This window comes from Euphorbia lathyris, chromosome 4 (assembly GCF_963576675.1).
Source record: "Euphorbia lathyris chromosome 4, ddEupLath1.1, whole genome shotgun sequence".
In the NCBI taxonomy this organism is placed as follows: Eukaryota; Viridiplantae; Streptophyta; class Magnoliopsida; order Malpighiales; family Euphorbiaceae; genus Euphorbia; species Euphorbia lathyris.
In genome coordinates, this window is record NC_088913.1 from 97,034,796 (window position 1) to 97,052,412 (window position 17,617).

The window sequence follows — 17,617 nt, forward strand, 5'->3', positions numbered from 1 at the left end:
GGAAGAAAAGGAAAATGATGAAAATGAGTGAAACAATTATCAGAAAAAATACACAAAATTTAAAACAAAAACACTCTCATAGGGGAGAGACAAATACACTCTCACACGAAGCGATAAAAAACCCCACTATTGTGTTATATAATTTATATGTTTCACGTAAGTATATACTAGCTTTTGACCCGTGCATTACATGAATTTATCGTCACACTTCCATCAATTTTGTATATGTATGAAAATTATGTTAATATAACATAATTGGATAAATTAAAAATAGTGATAAAATATATTAATAATAAAAATGCAACAAATATTAATAGAGCATTTTCTTTGTTTTCTTGAAATTGTAATGTGGGCCGAATAATAGACCATAGGCCCAAAGTGGCCCAAAAGACGGCCTGCAATTAACAGTCTGTTAATCTGAGCATTGAATCAAATTCCAAACAGTCTCTGGTTCTCTCTTTCAGATCGAATCGCTTCTACCAAGCTTCTATTCCAATTTCCCTCTTTGATCATTACCATAGAAGAAGAAGATGTTCAAATTCCTGAAGGGAGTGGTGGCCGGATCTGGAACGGGACTCAAGGATCTCCCTTACAACATCGGCGACCCTTACCCCTCCGCTTGGGGCTCTTGGACTCACCATCGTGGCACCTCTAAGGTACTTTACCTTCACATTTCTCCATTTCTCCTTTTCAATTCTACTCATTCATATGTTCTTTCCCTCGAATGGATTACTTCTTGAAAGAATTTGTGTTATGAACATTGTCTATCAAGATTCAATTGCGTGATTGTTCTTCTTTGTTCTGCGATTCAAAATCAGCTTCTACTCTGGATTTTGTTTTTCTCGATTTGTAGAGCGCAGTAGGTTCAAGCGAGTCTGAGTTGAATCATAGAATTAGTAAAACTAGTAGAAAGCTCTACTCTGTGGGTTTGTAGTTAACAAGTGGTTAGCGAGCAAGTATTAATTGAGCATGAGTGTCATTTTATCTTTTTCTGTATAAAGATGCTTAAACTGTTTCAACCATCCATGTCCATACTGGAACGTGCTTTCTAAATTCTTACAAGAACTTTGCTTCCCTTACTTTGCTGTCAGCTTTCATTTGAAACTTGTGGTAGGGGAGTTTATTATTGTTTATTCTTCTTTTTGGGCATCAAATGGCTCACTTATCTCGGTTCTTCCAGTTGTGGTTAGTATTATTAATTACTATATCAATCAAGCAGAATTATTAATATATTAATCAACTGATATCCTGTTGTTTTTCTACTGGGGTAACACAAATATGTGATCAAGTTGGAGTTTGTGGTGTTGTCCTGCCTGGCCTAACAAATAGTCACTTATTAGAGGGTTTAACTTGAGATAAGATTTTCGAAATAATGGGCTATTGAAGTGCTATGTTGGTGTTTTTCTTTCAGTTCTGTTTGTCAAAATTTGATATGTGATTTAACTTTCAGGATGATGGATCTCCAGTCTCAATATTTGCGCTTTCTGGAAGTAACGCTCAGGATGGACATCTAGCAGCTGGACGGAATGGTGTCAAGCGTCTTCGTACCGTAAGTTTTTGTGGCGTTTGGTAGAAATGAGACTTTATTCTTATTGTGTTACTTTTAACTTTTTTAGGTGCTTTGTTATTGTTATTTTTTATTTGGATGATTGATTCTATTTAGGTGTTACTGATTTAAAATTTCAAATGAGGCAATTCTTCCTTTTCATAGTGTATATGCCAATTTACATGGCACACTGAAAGTTTTGCCCTCCTAATCATTTGGATATGTTTATTTATAACAGCCTAATTTTTCTCTCAAGGTTCTTTTTGTATCTTTAATTCAACTGACAATCAGATTCTTATTCCTTACGGACCTTACCTGATATCGTCAGCATGATTTAAAGTCGAAGTGTGTTTCACTTATATTATGTTTGAGAGAGATCTGGAAGACAAAGAAGAATATTAGCTTTCTAGGATTTATTGAAGTCAAAGATAAAAAAATAAAAATAAAAAAGGGAGGGTACCAGGGGTGGTACCCCGAACCTGTTGGAATTTTCAATAATGAGTATTACTCTTTTTGAGTGTGCTAGCTTTAGAGTTGGCCAATCTTTCTACTTTTTCGAATTAGGCTACATATAATAAAAGCTGCTTTTGTTTCTTTCAGGTTAGGCATCCAAATATTTTATCATTTTTACATAGTACTGAGGTTGAAAGTTTTGATGGTTCTACCTCAAAGACCACTATATATATGGTGACGGAGCCTGTTATGCCATTGGATGAGAAGATCAAGGAGCTTGGCTTAGAAGGCACACAGAGGTACACCATGCATTTGGCTTTTTTGCATGACAAATTCTTCAGAAAAAATTATGTCTCCCATCCCATGATTAGAATTACATTCTGTTAATCCTTAGATTAATAATTTAAGCCTATCCAGCTAAAAATCTCCGTTAATTGGGCATTTCTTACCAAGTTTCAGAATTAGAGTATTGACATGATTCCAGCATCTTGTTTTTGTTTAATAGACTTAAACAACATGCTCCAATATATGCATTCTTAGATTCTTTTATTATGATCATCTAATGATGTTTTTTCTCTATGTGAATGATTCAAAATGTACAGTCCATGCTATTGTTGAAGAAACATCCATTACATTCTCTACTTAACTGTCAGTTTGAATTGTTTTCCATCATTGGGTATTTGAAACCTTTCCACTCATCAATTGCTTATGAATTGATGGAATTACATAATTTGTTTTGCTTGTTGCAATTATTTTCTGGCAGGGATGAGTATTATGCTTGGGGGCTGAATCAGATAGCTAAAGCTGTGAGCTTTTTGAATAATGATTGTAAACTTGTTAGTACTCTCAACTTCTTGATTGATCAAATGTGAATACGTGTATTTACCTTTCTCTCTTTCCTTCTTTTTTTTTTCTTTATTCATTTTATCTTCTTTGTTTTCATCACTTCTGGCATGCTTTGGTTGCAGGTTCATGGTAATGTTTGCTTGGCAAGTGTTGTTGTAACACCAAGTCTAGATTGGAAGCTGCATGCTTTTGATGTTCTATCTGAATTCGATGGGAATAATGAAAATGCAACTGGACCTATGCTGGTAATATATATGGGACTGATGGTCCGATACAAAAAAAATTATATCATACAAGAATCGTATTCTGTTCAATAAAGAATAATCTGTTGTAATCTTTTCAAATTTCAACACTGGTACTAGTACTACTTAGAATTGGATTTTATTGCAAATGTATTCATTATATTTAGTTTTCCCATTACCCATTAGCAATATGAATGGCTAATTGGAACACAATACAAACCTATGGAGATAGTCAAGTCTGACTGGATTGCAATCAGAAAGTCTCCGCCTTGGGCTATTGATTCTTGGGGTTTGGGTGAGTCCTTTATAATACTTTCTTTTTCTTGTTTTGTTGTAGAGGGTGGTAGATTAACTTGTTTTCGGAATGTTATGCTTATGACTTTGGTACCAAAACAAAACCCACCTGCTTATGACTTTGGTACTGGATGTTTAATGTTTTGAACTTGGTTCATGAATTTAAATGGCTACATTCTCACATGTTTTTGAACAAAGATAATTGTGCGAATATAATAACGTTTCCCTAAATTTTCCCCCTTCTATAGAGTTTTTGTGCGAGTATAAATTATAACATCATTGGCAACTGTTATCTCTGCAAATGCTGCACGGAAATGTTTCTGTCAATGATAAATTGTTTGTTCTATTGATATATTCCTTGGTGAAACATATGATCGATTTGGGAAACTTTCTTGTTGCTTAATATCATTTGATTATATAGGATAACATTCTTGACAGTTGCGCTTGTGGTCACCAAATGCCATTCCACCTCATAATATCCCTATGAAGTTAAATAAAATTGAGTTTGAATAGTCGTCGATTTTTTGGATCCTCTATAATACCAATGAACTTCTGAAATATATTCAAACAACTTAAAACATCCTGGGGTAACCCTAGTAAAAATTTCCATGATTGCTCATTTCCAGCACATATAGTTTATCTAACTTATTTCTGGCCCACTTTATTCTACTGTCTTCCAATTTTATGCCACATTGCTGTAGCTCACAATTTCCCAATGTTCAACATGCTACTTAGATTTTTTTTTTCTTTTTTTTTTTTATCACTACCCGAATCATTTCGGGACTAAGGCTTTGTTGTTGTTGTTGTTTTCTTTTTATCACTTCATTATGTTCATATGCTATGTATTTTGTTTTGATGTTCTATGTCCTTCATTAACATTGCATAATTAAATTTCTGGTTAACTATTACACCTCTCTTTGTCATCCTTATGCATGTTTTTTTTGAACAACTATTATTTCACTGCATTTTCTCATTGCTAGTAAAGCAGGATCTAACTTTTCTTCCCTTTTGGGTTTTTATTCGGTAGGCTGTCTTATTTATGAACTTTTCTCTGGTATCAAGCTGGGGAAAACAGAAGAGCTGCGCAACACCGGTTCCATTCCAAAGGTTTGTCTTCTATGTTAGAGATGAGTTTACTCGTAGTTATTAACTTTTGATATGAGTCCCCTGTCTTCTTTTCTTCATCCCCCCTCCTTTTTTTTTCAATTTCTTCATCAAACTTTAGAATATTTTAATTCTATTTGAAACAATAATGTCAATGCATTGTATTTTATTTTTTTCAGAAAAGTACAAAAATAAACCTTGTGGTTTTGACCATTTTCAAACATAGTCCCGTGTTTCAAAACTTCACAAACAGGTAACTTGAGCTTACAACCATTAGCAAAAACAGTCTAAAATACTAACGTCATCAGAAGACGATGATGTGGCAATATTAGTCAAATGGTCATAGGGGTTTATTTGTCTCTTCATTATCTTGTTTAGGATTTATTTTTGTCTTTTCATTATCTTGTTTTGGGTTTCTTTTTTATTTTTCCTCATAACCAATCTTCCTTTTACACCTCACCCTCACCCTCATCCTCTTCACACTCTCTCTCCCCTCACCTCACTAATCAACGCCAAAACTTCCAGTAAATTCCAGTTTCTATTGAACAGAATCATTCAATTGTGACATTGAAAACGGAATTGATCCAACTATGTTACTTTATTCCAGCCTAACTATCAAAATATAGATGAATAAGATAAAATTGGTCATCAAGTGAAATGTTTGAATAAAGTTTCGAATTTAACTATTTATTGGAGGATCTCCATTTCTTCTCACATCACAGCTCAATGATTCAAGCGACGGAGTGGAGATTTTTGTTCCAAGTGATGATGCTTTTTCGAGCATAATCAAAGAAGCCGCTTAATGATCTAACCCCAACCCAAACTACTGAAACATTTTAATCATCTCCATCTTGTTTTAATTTCACTGAAAAAAAACTAGAAGCCAAGTTTTGATCTCAGATAGGCAAATCTCCTCCCTGTGTCTCTATCCCAAAGCCCCATTTCCATTTTCCACGATGTGCTACGGTCATCAACGTTCTTACATCAACGACTATGCATCTGCTAGATGATCTTCGTGGCTGCCACATCGAGATCGAGGCTCTTTTAGATTGAGCTAGAGCTCGATAAGCAAAGCTCAGTCTCTGTTCGTCTCCATTATGGAGATTTGAGTCCTACCTGAAGCAAAGGTTTCGCGAGCAGCAGCGACACATCTCTCGGCTCTTTCTCCCCCTTACAGGCAGTGATACAACTCCTTAAATTCAATACTGGAAAATAAAAAATTTGTATCTAATTTAAAGCAAATTATCCTCAAGTAAGGACAGTCAAAAACTATACCTGAATTTGTTATATTTAAATTCTATAATTTCTCTTTTCCTTATTTGCATTGTTGTAAGTTTTGACCTCAAGTTCATGTTCAATAATTTCTCTTCGTGGCTGATGCTACTGGTTTGAGAGCGAGAAAATAAATTTCAGAGATGAGGGTGAAGAGAGAGTATATTGCACAGATTAGATGGAGAATCAAGAGAGAGAGAGTGAATGGTAATGGTACGAGAAGAAAATAATAAATGGAGGGATGGGATTAAAAGGAGGGAGAGAATGACAAGTTGAGGGTAGATATTAGAACAACAACAACAACAACAACAACAAAGCCTTAGTCCCGAAATGATTCGGGATCGGCTAACATGAACCATCATATAAAACCGTGAAATCAAGTCAGTGTCAGCGACACAAATTCTCTCCCTCCACTCTGTCCTATCCACTACCATATTTTCCTCAATCCCCAATAAACTCATATCACTCTCGATCACCCTCCTCCAAGTTTGCTTAGGTCTTCCCCTACCCCTCACCACTACATCCCTTTGCCACCGGCGCATCAAGCGCTCTTCGTCTTACATGGCCAAACTACCTTAGTCGGTTTTCCCTCATTTTATTCTCAATAGATGTAACCCCTACTTTTGTCCTAATTATTTCATTACTCACCCGATCCTTTCTCGTATGACCACACATCCATCTCAACATACGCATCTTCGCCACCGACATCTGTGACAGTGTTTCACTACCCAACACTCCGTACCATATAACAATGTTGGTCTGATTGCCGTGCGGTAGAATTTTCCCTTCAATCTATTAGGCATGCCGGGGTCACAAAGGAAACCCGTAGCACTCTTCCACTTCGCCCATCCAGAATTAATCCTATGAGCAACATCTCCATCTACTTCTCCATCCGTTTGGATAATAGATCCTAAATACCGAAAGCAATCCGATGCCTGAACATCTCTCCCATCTAGGGTGATTGTCTCTCCCTACTCTTATCGCTGCTAAACTTACACTCCAAATATTCCGTCTTACTTCGGCTCAACTTAAAGCCTCTAGATTCTAAAGTTTGTCTCCGTAGTTCCAACTTCCTCTCCACGCCTTCTTTCGTCTCATCAACCAACACAATATCATCTGCAAACAACATGCACCATGGTATACCATCTTGAAGTGAACTCGTTAGTTCATCCATAACGACGGCAAAAAGAAATGGGCTTAGTGCAGAACCTTGATGCACTCCAATCGTAATAGGGAACTCTTCAGTCTTCCCAACACTGGTACGTACATTCGTGCATGCTCCCTCATACATGTCCTTTATGATGTCAATATATTTCCGCGAAATGCCTTTCCTTATTAAGGCCCACCAAAGTACTTCCCTTGGTACCTTATCATATGCCTTCTCCAAGTCAATGAAAACCATATGCAACTCTTTCTTCTTATTTCGATAGTGCTCCATTAATTGTCTCATTAGATGGATGGCTTCCATAGTTGATCTTCCCGGCATAAAGCCAAACTGATTTTCCGAGATCTTCACCGTCCTCCTTAGCCTTTGTTCGATCACTTGCTCCCAAAGTTTCATAGTGTGACTCATTAATTTGATTCCTCGATAGTTGGCACAATCCTGGACATTGCCTGTGTTCTTATACAAAGGGATTAGGATACTTTTCCTCCATTCTGATGGCACCTTATTGTTTCTCCAAATTTTGTTGAAGAATGTCGTCAACCATTCAGGATATTAGAATGCTAAAAATAAAATAAATACAAAAGACAAAAATGGCCCTCATATTTTTTTGTCAAAGTGCCACGTCATCGCTATTTAACGGTGTGATTATTTTTGTTTCTAATTGCTAACGGTTGTAAGCTCAAGGTACCTGTTTGTCAAGTTTTGGAACACGGGACTGTGTTTGAAAGTGGTGGATACAACTGGGTTTATTTTTGTACTTCTCCCTTTTTTTGTGTATGCATTTTTCTGTAATGTTGTAATTTGATTGAATTTTCGCCTGAGTGCTGATTTCCATTTGTATCTCTGACTCTCTGTATTTTTTTTTTCTTATAGTCATTGCTTCAAGATTACCAGCGGCTACTTAGCTCTATGCCATCTCGCAGGATGAATACAGCAAAACTTATAGAAAATGGTGGTGAGCTCTTGTTTCTTTATTTGTCTTTGTATGAATGTCATACACCTAAGGGGGGCTAGTACGAGATCAAGTCTCTTTCTCCATTTTATGGTTTATTGTAATTCTTGTTGTAAATAAGTGTTGGGCCATCTTGCTTTCAAACAATAAAGGATAAACAATTATTTATGGTCAGATGCTGTTCTTTCTTGAGTGAAGATAAGTTTGGAAGATCTTTTCACAGAATTTTATTGAACCAAAAGTTCAATCACTTAAGGAAGCAATGGACAGGGAAACAAATTTTATTTTCTCTTGTGTTATATGACTTTCTTTTGCTGTTTTTTACCATTTGTTCTTTGATTTCTGTAAGTTTTATTATTGCACCTTTCTTTCCTTTGTTAATTAAGCTTGCAACTAATTTATTGGCAGAATACTTTCAAAATAAGTTGGTGGACACTATACATTTCATGGAAATTCTTACGTTAAAAGATAGTGTTGAGAAGGATACCTTCTTCCGGAAACTTCCAAACTTAGCAGAGCAGCTCCCTCGTCAAATCGTGCTGAAAAAGGTGTGAAAATTCATTTACTAATTATTCTCTTCATGCTCTTCTCCTTCCCATTTGTCATTTTTTTCCCCTCAATTTTACAGCTCCTTCCTTTATTAGCTTCTGCACTTGAATTTGGTTCTGCTGCTGCCCCTGCTTTGTCTGCATTACTGAAATTGGGATCCTGGCTTACAGCTGAAGATTTTACTGTCAAGGTCATGGCCCTTCTATTTTTAAGAATGTATGTTATCTTAATCAGCCTCTTTCTTTCTTTTGACTGAGGTAAGTTGCTTTCTCTATATAGGTACTGCCAACTGTTGTGAAACTTTTTGCCTCAAATGACCGTGCCATTCGAATTAGTCTCCTGCAGCATATTGATCAATATGGAGAGTCATTATCTGCACAAATTGTTGATGAGCAAGTAAGCTCTTTTTAAGTTCATGACAACAACTTCAGCATCTCCTTCAAAGTTTAAGCATATTAGTTACTTTTGTTTGATATATATAATGTACACAAATATTAAGTAGCATTACTGTATATAGGTTTACCCACATATTGCTACTGGGTTTTCTGATGCATCTGCTTTCCTCCGCGAATTGACCCTCAAATCAATGCTTACTTTGGCACCCAAGGTACTTTTGATACTTGTGCAGTGAGAATTTTTTCTTCTTTGGATGTTTGACTATGGTATTGATTATATTCTGCTTATTTTATTATTTTAACTCTCAAGTGCTGCTATAATTCTTGTTCTATTGATGAATAGTGTGATATGATCATTCATTCTATTCTGTTGCTTGTACCTACTGGTTTTGAAGCCTTGACTTATAACTCTGTCTTTGAGCAATATGTTGGTTTCAAGAACATATTTTACTTTGCATCTGGAAGCTTCATAACTTAATACTGAGGTTCTATGATGCGAGTATAATTTCTCATGATGAAGAAAAACGCTTTTGAACTTCCTGTAGAGGACAAAGTTTGGAAGATGATAACATGTCTGCATGCTCTATCAGGTTGTGTAGAAAGGAATGAGTTGAAAATTAGATATGATAAGGAGCAACACATAAGTGTATGTAGGATTTACGTTAGAAAAAGTGCTGGAAGCATACTGTAGACTTGCACATCGTAATAATGTCACCGAGATAGGCAGAAATATAATGGCATGTGGGTGATTTTACTTCCAATGAGATAAACCTTGGTGTAGGAAGAATAAAGGAAAGGAAACTAAGTGGAGAAGAGAATGTTCAATTGGGATGTGTGGTGTAATGAAGTGTAGGGGCATGATGGAGCAATAATGATAAGAGGACTCTTATAATTGTTTCTGGGTGACTCAGAAGATAAGCCTTGTGCTGGGCTAATTAGATGTAATGTTTGATATTTTGCTGATATACGGCTGTTGTGAGCTTCAATTCAAGCTTCTTTGTATCATGTTTTGGACTTTTAGTCTATGGATACTCATTATTTCTATATATTATGATGTTTATGTGGTTGTCTCCTCCATCTTAATGTTTCTTGCATTTGACCTGGCATTACAGCTTTCTCATCGTACCATTTCAAGCTCCTTATTGAAGCATCTTTCAAAGTTGCAGGTATAAAATCATTCTTATGTTGATGAAGTAGGATCTGTTGAAATTTCATTTATATTATTGTTGATCTTGATTCATCTCTTTTAGTGATAGTCATTCATCTGAAAGTGGAAATGATTTTGTTTCATCTTTTTATTTTCTCCCCTATCAGGTTGATGAAGAACCTGCAATTAGAACAAACACCACCATATTACTGGGAAATATTGCAAGCCACTTAAATGATGGGGTAAGCTTGAGCAAATTTTCTTGATTTATTTTGTGATACCCTCAAGTTACATCATAAACAGGTTTCCTGTTTTCCTCTCCCTCTGTTTTTTTTTAATGCTTGGACTACAATGCAGACAAGGAAGCGAGTATTAATTAATGCTTTTACAGTCCGTGCATTGCGCGATACTTTTTCTCCTGCCAGAGGAGCAGGTATAAAATTTATATGTGTTGTTTATTAGTGATTAGATATTTATTATTGCGAAAGAAATTGGTATACTTCAAGCCTTGTTTGCTGTTCTATTATTGTAAGAATTGAGTTATCCTTAAATTAAACTTATATCTGTTACTTCATTGTTGTAATGCCATTCTCAGATCTTAAGATTTAACGTATATTAATGACCTACATTGCAGGAATAATGGCTTTGTGTGCAACTAGTTCTTATTATGACGTCAATGAGATTGCAACCAGAATTCTGCCCAGTGTTGTCGTACTTACAGTTGACACTGACAGGTCAGCTTTCATGAGGATGGTTTACACTTTCTTTCCCTTGTTAATAATAGAGGGTCCTTACATGTTAGTTTTATAGCCTGAACTTAAATGGAATGGGATTGCAATTCTTTTCTTTGAGCAGTGATGTTCGATCAAAAGCGTTTCAAGCTGTTGAGCAGTTCTTGCAAATAGTCAAGCAATATTATGAAAAGGTGTGATTTTGAATTCTTGTTGTTCCTTATTTCTAGTGGTTTTGTTTGTTTATCATATGCGCATGCATGAGGAATATGAACAGTGCAAATTAAGTACTGCGGAATTTATGCCTTCCACCAAGTGTGTTTTCTGATTCTCACTAATTAATCCACATGCTATGCCTGGTTAAAGAATCTGCTGGTTTTAGCATATTCCCATTCTATTTTACCATGGCCTGCCAGGAAACGTTAATGCCTCTTTAGCACCTATTTTGATGCGGCTGACATATGCGGGGACTCTAGCGCACACCTGCATGACCAGAATTTTAGGATGCGAAATGAGTCTGAGTTTTTTCTTTTTTGTTAGGTTGTCAGCCTTGTACTTGTTGCTGCATTACATATTTGCTTACTGTTAGATGTTGAGGATTGCTTGTCCAAAAGTTCCCTTATGGATATTAAGATGACAGCTTGAAGCTATTCGTTAGATGTTTTAGATTATGTATAAAATCTGTGTATACCTTAGTAATGACCTCATATTAAACAGTAAACCAATGTCAAACCTAGCTGTTAATAGTGTTGGTTATGAAGTTCAAGGATCTTAGACTTGCTTATAATATGAAACCACGTAAGTTGTTGGTTTCCATCGCCTCATTCTGCTGCATTTTCTTCTCTCCTGTTTCAACATTGAATGATTTCCTGGTGATATTTCAAACTGTGAAGTGGTTCAGGTTTGTTGAAGTTTTGTGTACTTGCAATTATAGTCTCTAATTATATTGATTTTCCCCTCTTTGATTATCCACAGACAACTTCTGGAGATTCTACCGTAGCTGCAACTATGGGAATTTCATCTATACCAGGAAATGCTAGTTTATTGGGGTGAGTTTATTTTTGTGATTTATCATATTGGATAATGTTAAATTGCAATCACTTTATGCTGGTCCTGGTTCAATGTTTTAGACACTCTGTAGATCGCCTTTTTACTATAGGTTTTAATTTTAATTTTTATAGTCGATATCTTGTATTTCCAATATATTTTTTTTAACCTTTCCCTGCCTTTCTGAGCAGTGTTGTCTTTTCACTATCAAGTCGAACACTGTTGTCAACCCACCTCTTCCGCCATTTATTAACTGAAAGGAACAAAAATCATTATTACTTTACCATCCATATGATTTTAATTTTGCAACGAACATGTTTCAAATGAAATAAAACTTGCATTTTATGTTATGCAGTTGATAGTGCATTGCATTATGTCCTACCAGCCGGCTTAACTGTAACAGCATTACATTCTAAAGAATTTGAGTCCTGTTTTTCTTTTGGCTTATGAACATGTCAAGTTTAACTTGTAGCTTTTCACATGGGATGTATCTTCCAAGATGCATTTGACTGATTAATGGCGTCCAGTGGTTATATGTAATTTTAATTTTGCAACGAACATGTTTTGAATGAAATAAAACTTGCATTTTATGTTATGCAGTCGCTTATAGTGCATTGCATTATGTCCTACCAGCCGGCTTAACTGTAACAGTGTTTTAAGTTCTAAAGAATTTAATTCTGTTTTTCTTTTGGCTTATGAACATGTCAAGTTTAACTTGTAGCTTTTCACATGGGATGTATCTTCCAAGATGCATTTGACTGATTAATGGCGTCCAGTGGTTATATGTAATTTTAATTTTGCAACGAACATGTTTTGAATGAAATAAAACTTGCATTTTATGTTATGCAGTCGCTTATAGTGCATTGCATTATGTCCTACCAGCCGGCTTAACTGTAACAGTGTTTTAAGTTCTAAAGAATTTGAATCCTGTTTTTCTTTTGGCTTATGAACATGTCAATTTTAACTTGTAGTTTTTCACATGGGATGTATCTTTGTATCTTTCAAGATGCATTTGACTGATTAATGGCGTCCAGTGGTTATATGTATTCCTTTTCCAATTAGTCGGTGCTTAGAGTTAGTTTGATGCATGGCTCCATCTTGTAGTGCATTTTTTTAAGAGCCACATAGTTGAAATTCGTTCTCTTCTCTTTTTTTCACGTCTTCTGACCATGATGTTTTGCTTAAACTCTTCACACTTGTATTTTGCAGCTGGGCCATGAGCTCTTTGACTCTTAAGGGTAAACCATCTGAACAAGCTCCACTTCCTCCTGTAAATTCTAGTGCATCCTTGACTTCTATGACATCTTTGACTTCTATGGCATCTGATACAAGTTCAGGTATGGATCTCCGTTTACTTTTTTGGTACTTCATACGACTGTTGGAAAAAGAAGAAAATATCATTTTGCCTGGAATCAGTTACATACGAAATTTACTCGTTATAACCACCTAACACTAAACAACAACAAAGCCTTAGTCCCGAAACGATTCAGGGTCAACCAACTAACACTAATTACGGAAAATGATGGCTTTTCATAGAAGTTATGTCTACTTGTTGGTTAACTGGATTCCATATAAAGTTTATGATTTGGATGTACAAAGATTGTTTGAAGAAAGCTTAGGAGCAGGATTGACTTTTCATAATGTATTAGAGGAGTAGATAATATGCAACATAGAGTATAAATAGCAGCTATGTTGCACAGATACGGACACAGGCACTGGAAACGTTATTTCTAAAACATAACCTTCATAAAACAGCCTTCAAACAGAAAGCAGACACGGGCTCGAAACGGACAAGGACATGGACACGAAACGTGGAAATGCTACTAAAGAGAAGTGTCCGTGCAACATAGAACAGCAGTAAAGCAATGTCACTTAAAACTTAAGAAATATTTAAATGTCAGTTAAAATGAGGGAGGATAATGGTTTCTGCTTATCAATTAATTCTTTTATTTTAAATTGTAGTAATGGATATTCCAAGTATAGCACCTACCCGTGTAAATTCTAGCATGGACTTGGCGGATCAACCACAGCCTGTGTCTCCTACTTCAACTGATGGTTGGGGAGAAATTGAAAATGGTATTCATGAAGAGAATGATAATGACAAAGATGGGTGGGATGATATTGAACCTCTTGAAGAGCCAAAGCCGATTCTTGCAAGCATTCAAGCTGCTCAAAAACGGCCAGTCGTACAACCAGTCTCACAGTCTAAACCACAAGGTAATGCTACCATACAATATCTATTAATCAAAATGTTTAATTTCCTACTGAATAGTCCCATTTATGATTCGTGCTCATGCGTCTTTTGGATGAACATTATCTAAAATGCCCAGGCTCTAGCGGTTGCATATGTAGGGTTGCAACTGGGACGTAGGAGATTTGCCTAACGGGACGGGGAATCCCCATTTACTTTTTCCATGGGGTGGGGATGGGAAAAAAAATCCCCCCCACCCAATGGGGATCCCCACCCCCACCATGTCCCCACGAAGATTCCCCGTGTGGATTCTTATATATAAAAGGCCGCTCCTAAGACTCGAACCCTTGACCTCTCGGTCACACGGGGATTCTTATATATATATATATATATATATATATATATATATATTAATAATAACATTATTATTCTATTTCTACATATTCCATAAAATAATTTAATTATAATCTATATTAACATGAGGGCGAGCCTAGGCGCAATGGTAAACGTTGTTGTCGTGTGTTACACCCTCGTGGTGGGACCCCTGCCTGGACCCTCGCTGAAGCAGGGACACGTAGTGTACCGGGCCACCCTTTTTTTATAATCTATATTAACATAAAAATTATTTTGGTTAAAATTCAAAAACATAATAAACTATAGCCCAAGTGCCCATACGACAATTTTAAATTATACTGAAGAAAATGTTATTTAGAACTTGACTAAAGGGAATGGAGATTCCCATGGGGACAATCTTTTACCATTGGGGACGGGGATGGAGATTCTCCATCTAGACGGGGACAGGGATGGGGGGAGTAGTCCTCATCCCCACCCCACGTCATTTGCAACCAGAAATACGCATATCTTTTAGTTTACAGATTTTTGTTTTTTTGCATGTCTACTCCGTTATAATATTACCCTGTCATGCCAACATTTCGCCCTTTTTTCACCCCTTCTTCAGCCACAAGTCTGCGACCTAAAACGACAGTTAAGGCGACAAAAGGTGAAGATGATGATTTATGGGGTTCCATAGCTGCCCCTGCACCAAAATCCACCTCAAGGGCGACAAAAGGCGAAGATGATGATTTATGGGGTTCCATAGCTGCCCCTGCACCAAAATCTACTTCAAGACCTTTGAATGTCAAATCAGCCTCAGCACTTGATGATGACGACCCGTGGGCTGCAATTGCGGCTCCTGCACCGTCTACAAAAGCTAAACCATTGCCATCGGGTAGAGGTAGAGGAGCTAAACCTAATGCTCCAAAATTGGGTGCACAACGGATTAACCGGTCATCTTCAGGAATCTAATTCTTTGGGACAAGGATATATAGGAGAGCGGAAAGATCGTCTGTAAATTTCTCTTTTTTCTTTTTTGCCCTTTTTCGGTGAATGTTTTTCAGATTAAAAAACCTGAAATTCACGTCACCTTAAGTTGTATCTGCAACTTATCAATATATTTGATTTGTATTATCATTTTTTGCTACAAAAATTATCGTTATTGATTTCGTTTCGTCCCCTAAAGAAACTCACATGTCTGTATTTCTGTACTGTAATATAAATTAGTTTCTGAACAATCTGGACTTTTGTAGAGGTTTGTAGACATTTGAAATGTAATGCCATTTTTTTAAAAGAAAAGAAATAGAAATTTAGTTGTTTCTTTGGATGTTTGTAGTTAGGGCTGCAAACGGGGCTGGGATTTCCTGTCCCCGTTGGGGATGGGGAATCCTGATTAGAATCCCCGTGGGAAAGGGACGAGGATTGTTCCCTATCCCGTGGGGATCTCTTACCCATACCCAATATTGCTACCACGGGTGTGAATTTTTTGATTAATTTTTCGTTTAACATTTATTTCTTGTGATTCTTTTGTAAGTTATTAGGTCAGGTCAATTTTGTTCTTTCTTTCCGTCACTCGATTCAACCTCAATCTTATATTTTGGTGTTATATTATGCCATGTGCAAAATAGAATAAAAATGATCCATGCAAGATGTGTTACACTTACCTTAAAATATTACAAAATTCACAAAATAGAAAAATGAAGTTCTTATTTATTTTACTATAAAAACTTATCTTTCCAACATTAGAACACATCTTGGCTTTATTCGTTTTACTTTTTTAAAGACGCGTGCAATACATATTATGCATTTAACTTGTTTTTCTTTTTTGTTGCAACTGAATGATTAATTGATTACGCAAGTTCAGGGTGCTAATCAAGCAGTTTATGCAAGTTGAGGGGACTATCGATACACTTTGAAAGTTCAAAAAATAAAACAGGGAATGAGGATACCCACGGGGTAGGGGCAGGGACAATTTTTTCCGTTTAGGTTTCGGGGATGAGATGAGGAATCCTTGATAGGTCGGGGAGCGGGAATGGGGAATGTAATCCTTGCTTCGCTTCATTTACATCCCTATTTATAGTTAGTAACCCAAGCTCTATCTTTAAATCTTTTTCGAGGTTGTATTTGTATATAAGTAGATATGATAAGATATAAATTTAGTCTTATGATTATTGGGAAAACGTTGCTTTAATCTACATGTATAAATAGTGTAATCTTAAGTTTTTGTGAGTAATTTCATATTTTGGTCACTATTCAACCTCTAGTGTTTTGGTTACTAAATAAGATTTGAAATTGCACATCTTCTATTAATGAAAACAAAATTTGCTTCCGTTAATAAAACTTGGAATTGTAGTGTTTAATAAACGTTAAGTTTAAATTTGTATTGTTTTGTACGTAATGATTAATTTCGCTCTCCCTCAACGATATAATTTTGTACGTTATCCCAAACACTAAATGAATCGTGAAACTTTTGATATAAAAGTGCCCATTTGATCCTGATTTTCTTCCATGCATGTTAAGTTTTATGGGTAAAATACATTCACAGTCTTGAACTATCACGCTACTAACATTATGGCTTATGACTGTTTGTGACAAAAGTTCTTAAACTTTACAATATTAAAAATGCAAAAAAAGCATAATTAAGCCACTGAACCTGTTTTAAGGATCAAACCTCTGATCAATTATTTTTCCATATTGAGCCTTTAATCATTGATTTTATTATGGATTCGGCCCTTATTTAACTAGTAAAAAGTCAATTTTTTTTTTTTACAGAAATCGATGCTGGAAATCGTGGAATGGGAGAGGAAAAGATCAAACTTAGAAGAACATACTGGTAATTGATTTCTGTAATTTCTTTTTACTTTCTATCTATCCTAATCAATAAACTCTTATTTTAATTTATCAACGTCAATAAGCTGAATCGACCTATGATGTGTGTCGTCCAAACTCGACGGAAAAGTTAGATAATGGCTAAATCCATAACAGAATCAATGATCTGAAAATTATTGATTAGAGGCTTGATCCTTAAACAGATAAAGTTCAAAGGCTAATTATGCTTTTTCCCTATTAAAAATTAAAGTTCTAATCAAAAGAAAATCCATTAAAAAACAAAATAATGATCTGAAAATAGGTATATGTCTATAATTTACAGTGACGTTAATAAAAAAAGTCAATAACGTAATTTATTCAAGTCATCATTTCGTTAATTTCTTTTAACACATTTTCTAAGAGTTCGACTTCAATATTAAATTATGTAAATTTCAAGGATATGTTGTTACGAAATGAAGTTTTGGAGTCATAATGTTTATAGAGTTATAGTTTAACGATTCATAATGTTTATAGAGTTATAG

At 35.7% G+C, this 17,617-nt stretch overlaps 1 protein-coding gene across 1 annotated transcript; it reads left to right on the forward strand.

Moving 5' to 3' along the window:
- The first annotated feature begins 441 nt into the window (after positions 1 to 441).
- On the forward strand, positions 442 to 15,505 carry LOC136226215 (uncharacterized). The gene is made up of 21 exons (XM_066014565.1): positions 442 to 656; positions 1,451 to 1,549; positions 2,147 to 2,298; positions 2,763 to 2,835; positions 2,968 to 3,090; positions 3,274 to 3,382; positions 4,409 to 4,488; positions 7,796 to 7,877; positions 8,283 to 8,422; positions 8,503 to 8,613; positions 8,703 to 8,819; positions 8,941 to 9,030; positions 9,931 to 9,984; positions 10,133 to 10,207; positions 10,323 to 10,398; positions 10,600 to 10,699; positions 10,821 to 10,890; positions 11,672 to 11,745; positions 12,953 to 13,080; positions 13,706 to 13,960; positions 14,893 to 15,505. The coding sequence occupies exons 1-21, from the start codon at positions 531 to 533 to the stop codon at positions 15,237 to 15,239; spliced, it is 2,481 nt and encodes an 826-aa protein (XP_065870637.1). The 5' UTR covers positions 442 to 530; the 3' UTR covers positions 15,240 to 15,505.
- The last annotated feature ends 2,112 nt before the right edge of the window (positions 15,506 to 17,617 follow it).

Excerpts from the sequence above, each read along its gene's own strand:
- LOC136226215 (XM_066014565.1), top strand. The coding sequence starts at position 531 with ATGTTCAAATTCCTGAAGGGAGTGGTGGCCGGATCTGGAACGGGACTC. Across the intron at positions 8,614-8,702 it reads CTGAAGATTTTACTGTCAAG|GTACTGCCAACTGTTGTGAA; the intron begins GTCATGGCCCTT and ends TTCTCTATATAG. Across the intron at positions 13,961-14,892 it reads CTCACAGTCTAAACCACAAG|CCACAAGTCTGCGACCTAAA; the intron begins GTAATGCTACCA and ends CCCCTTCTTCAG.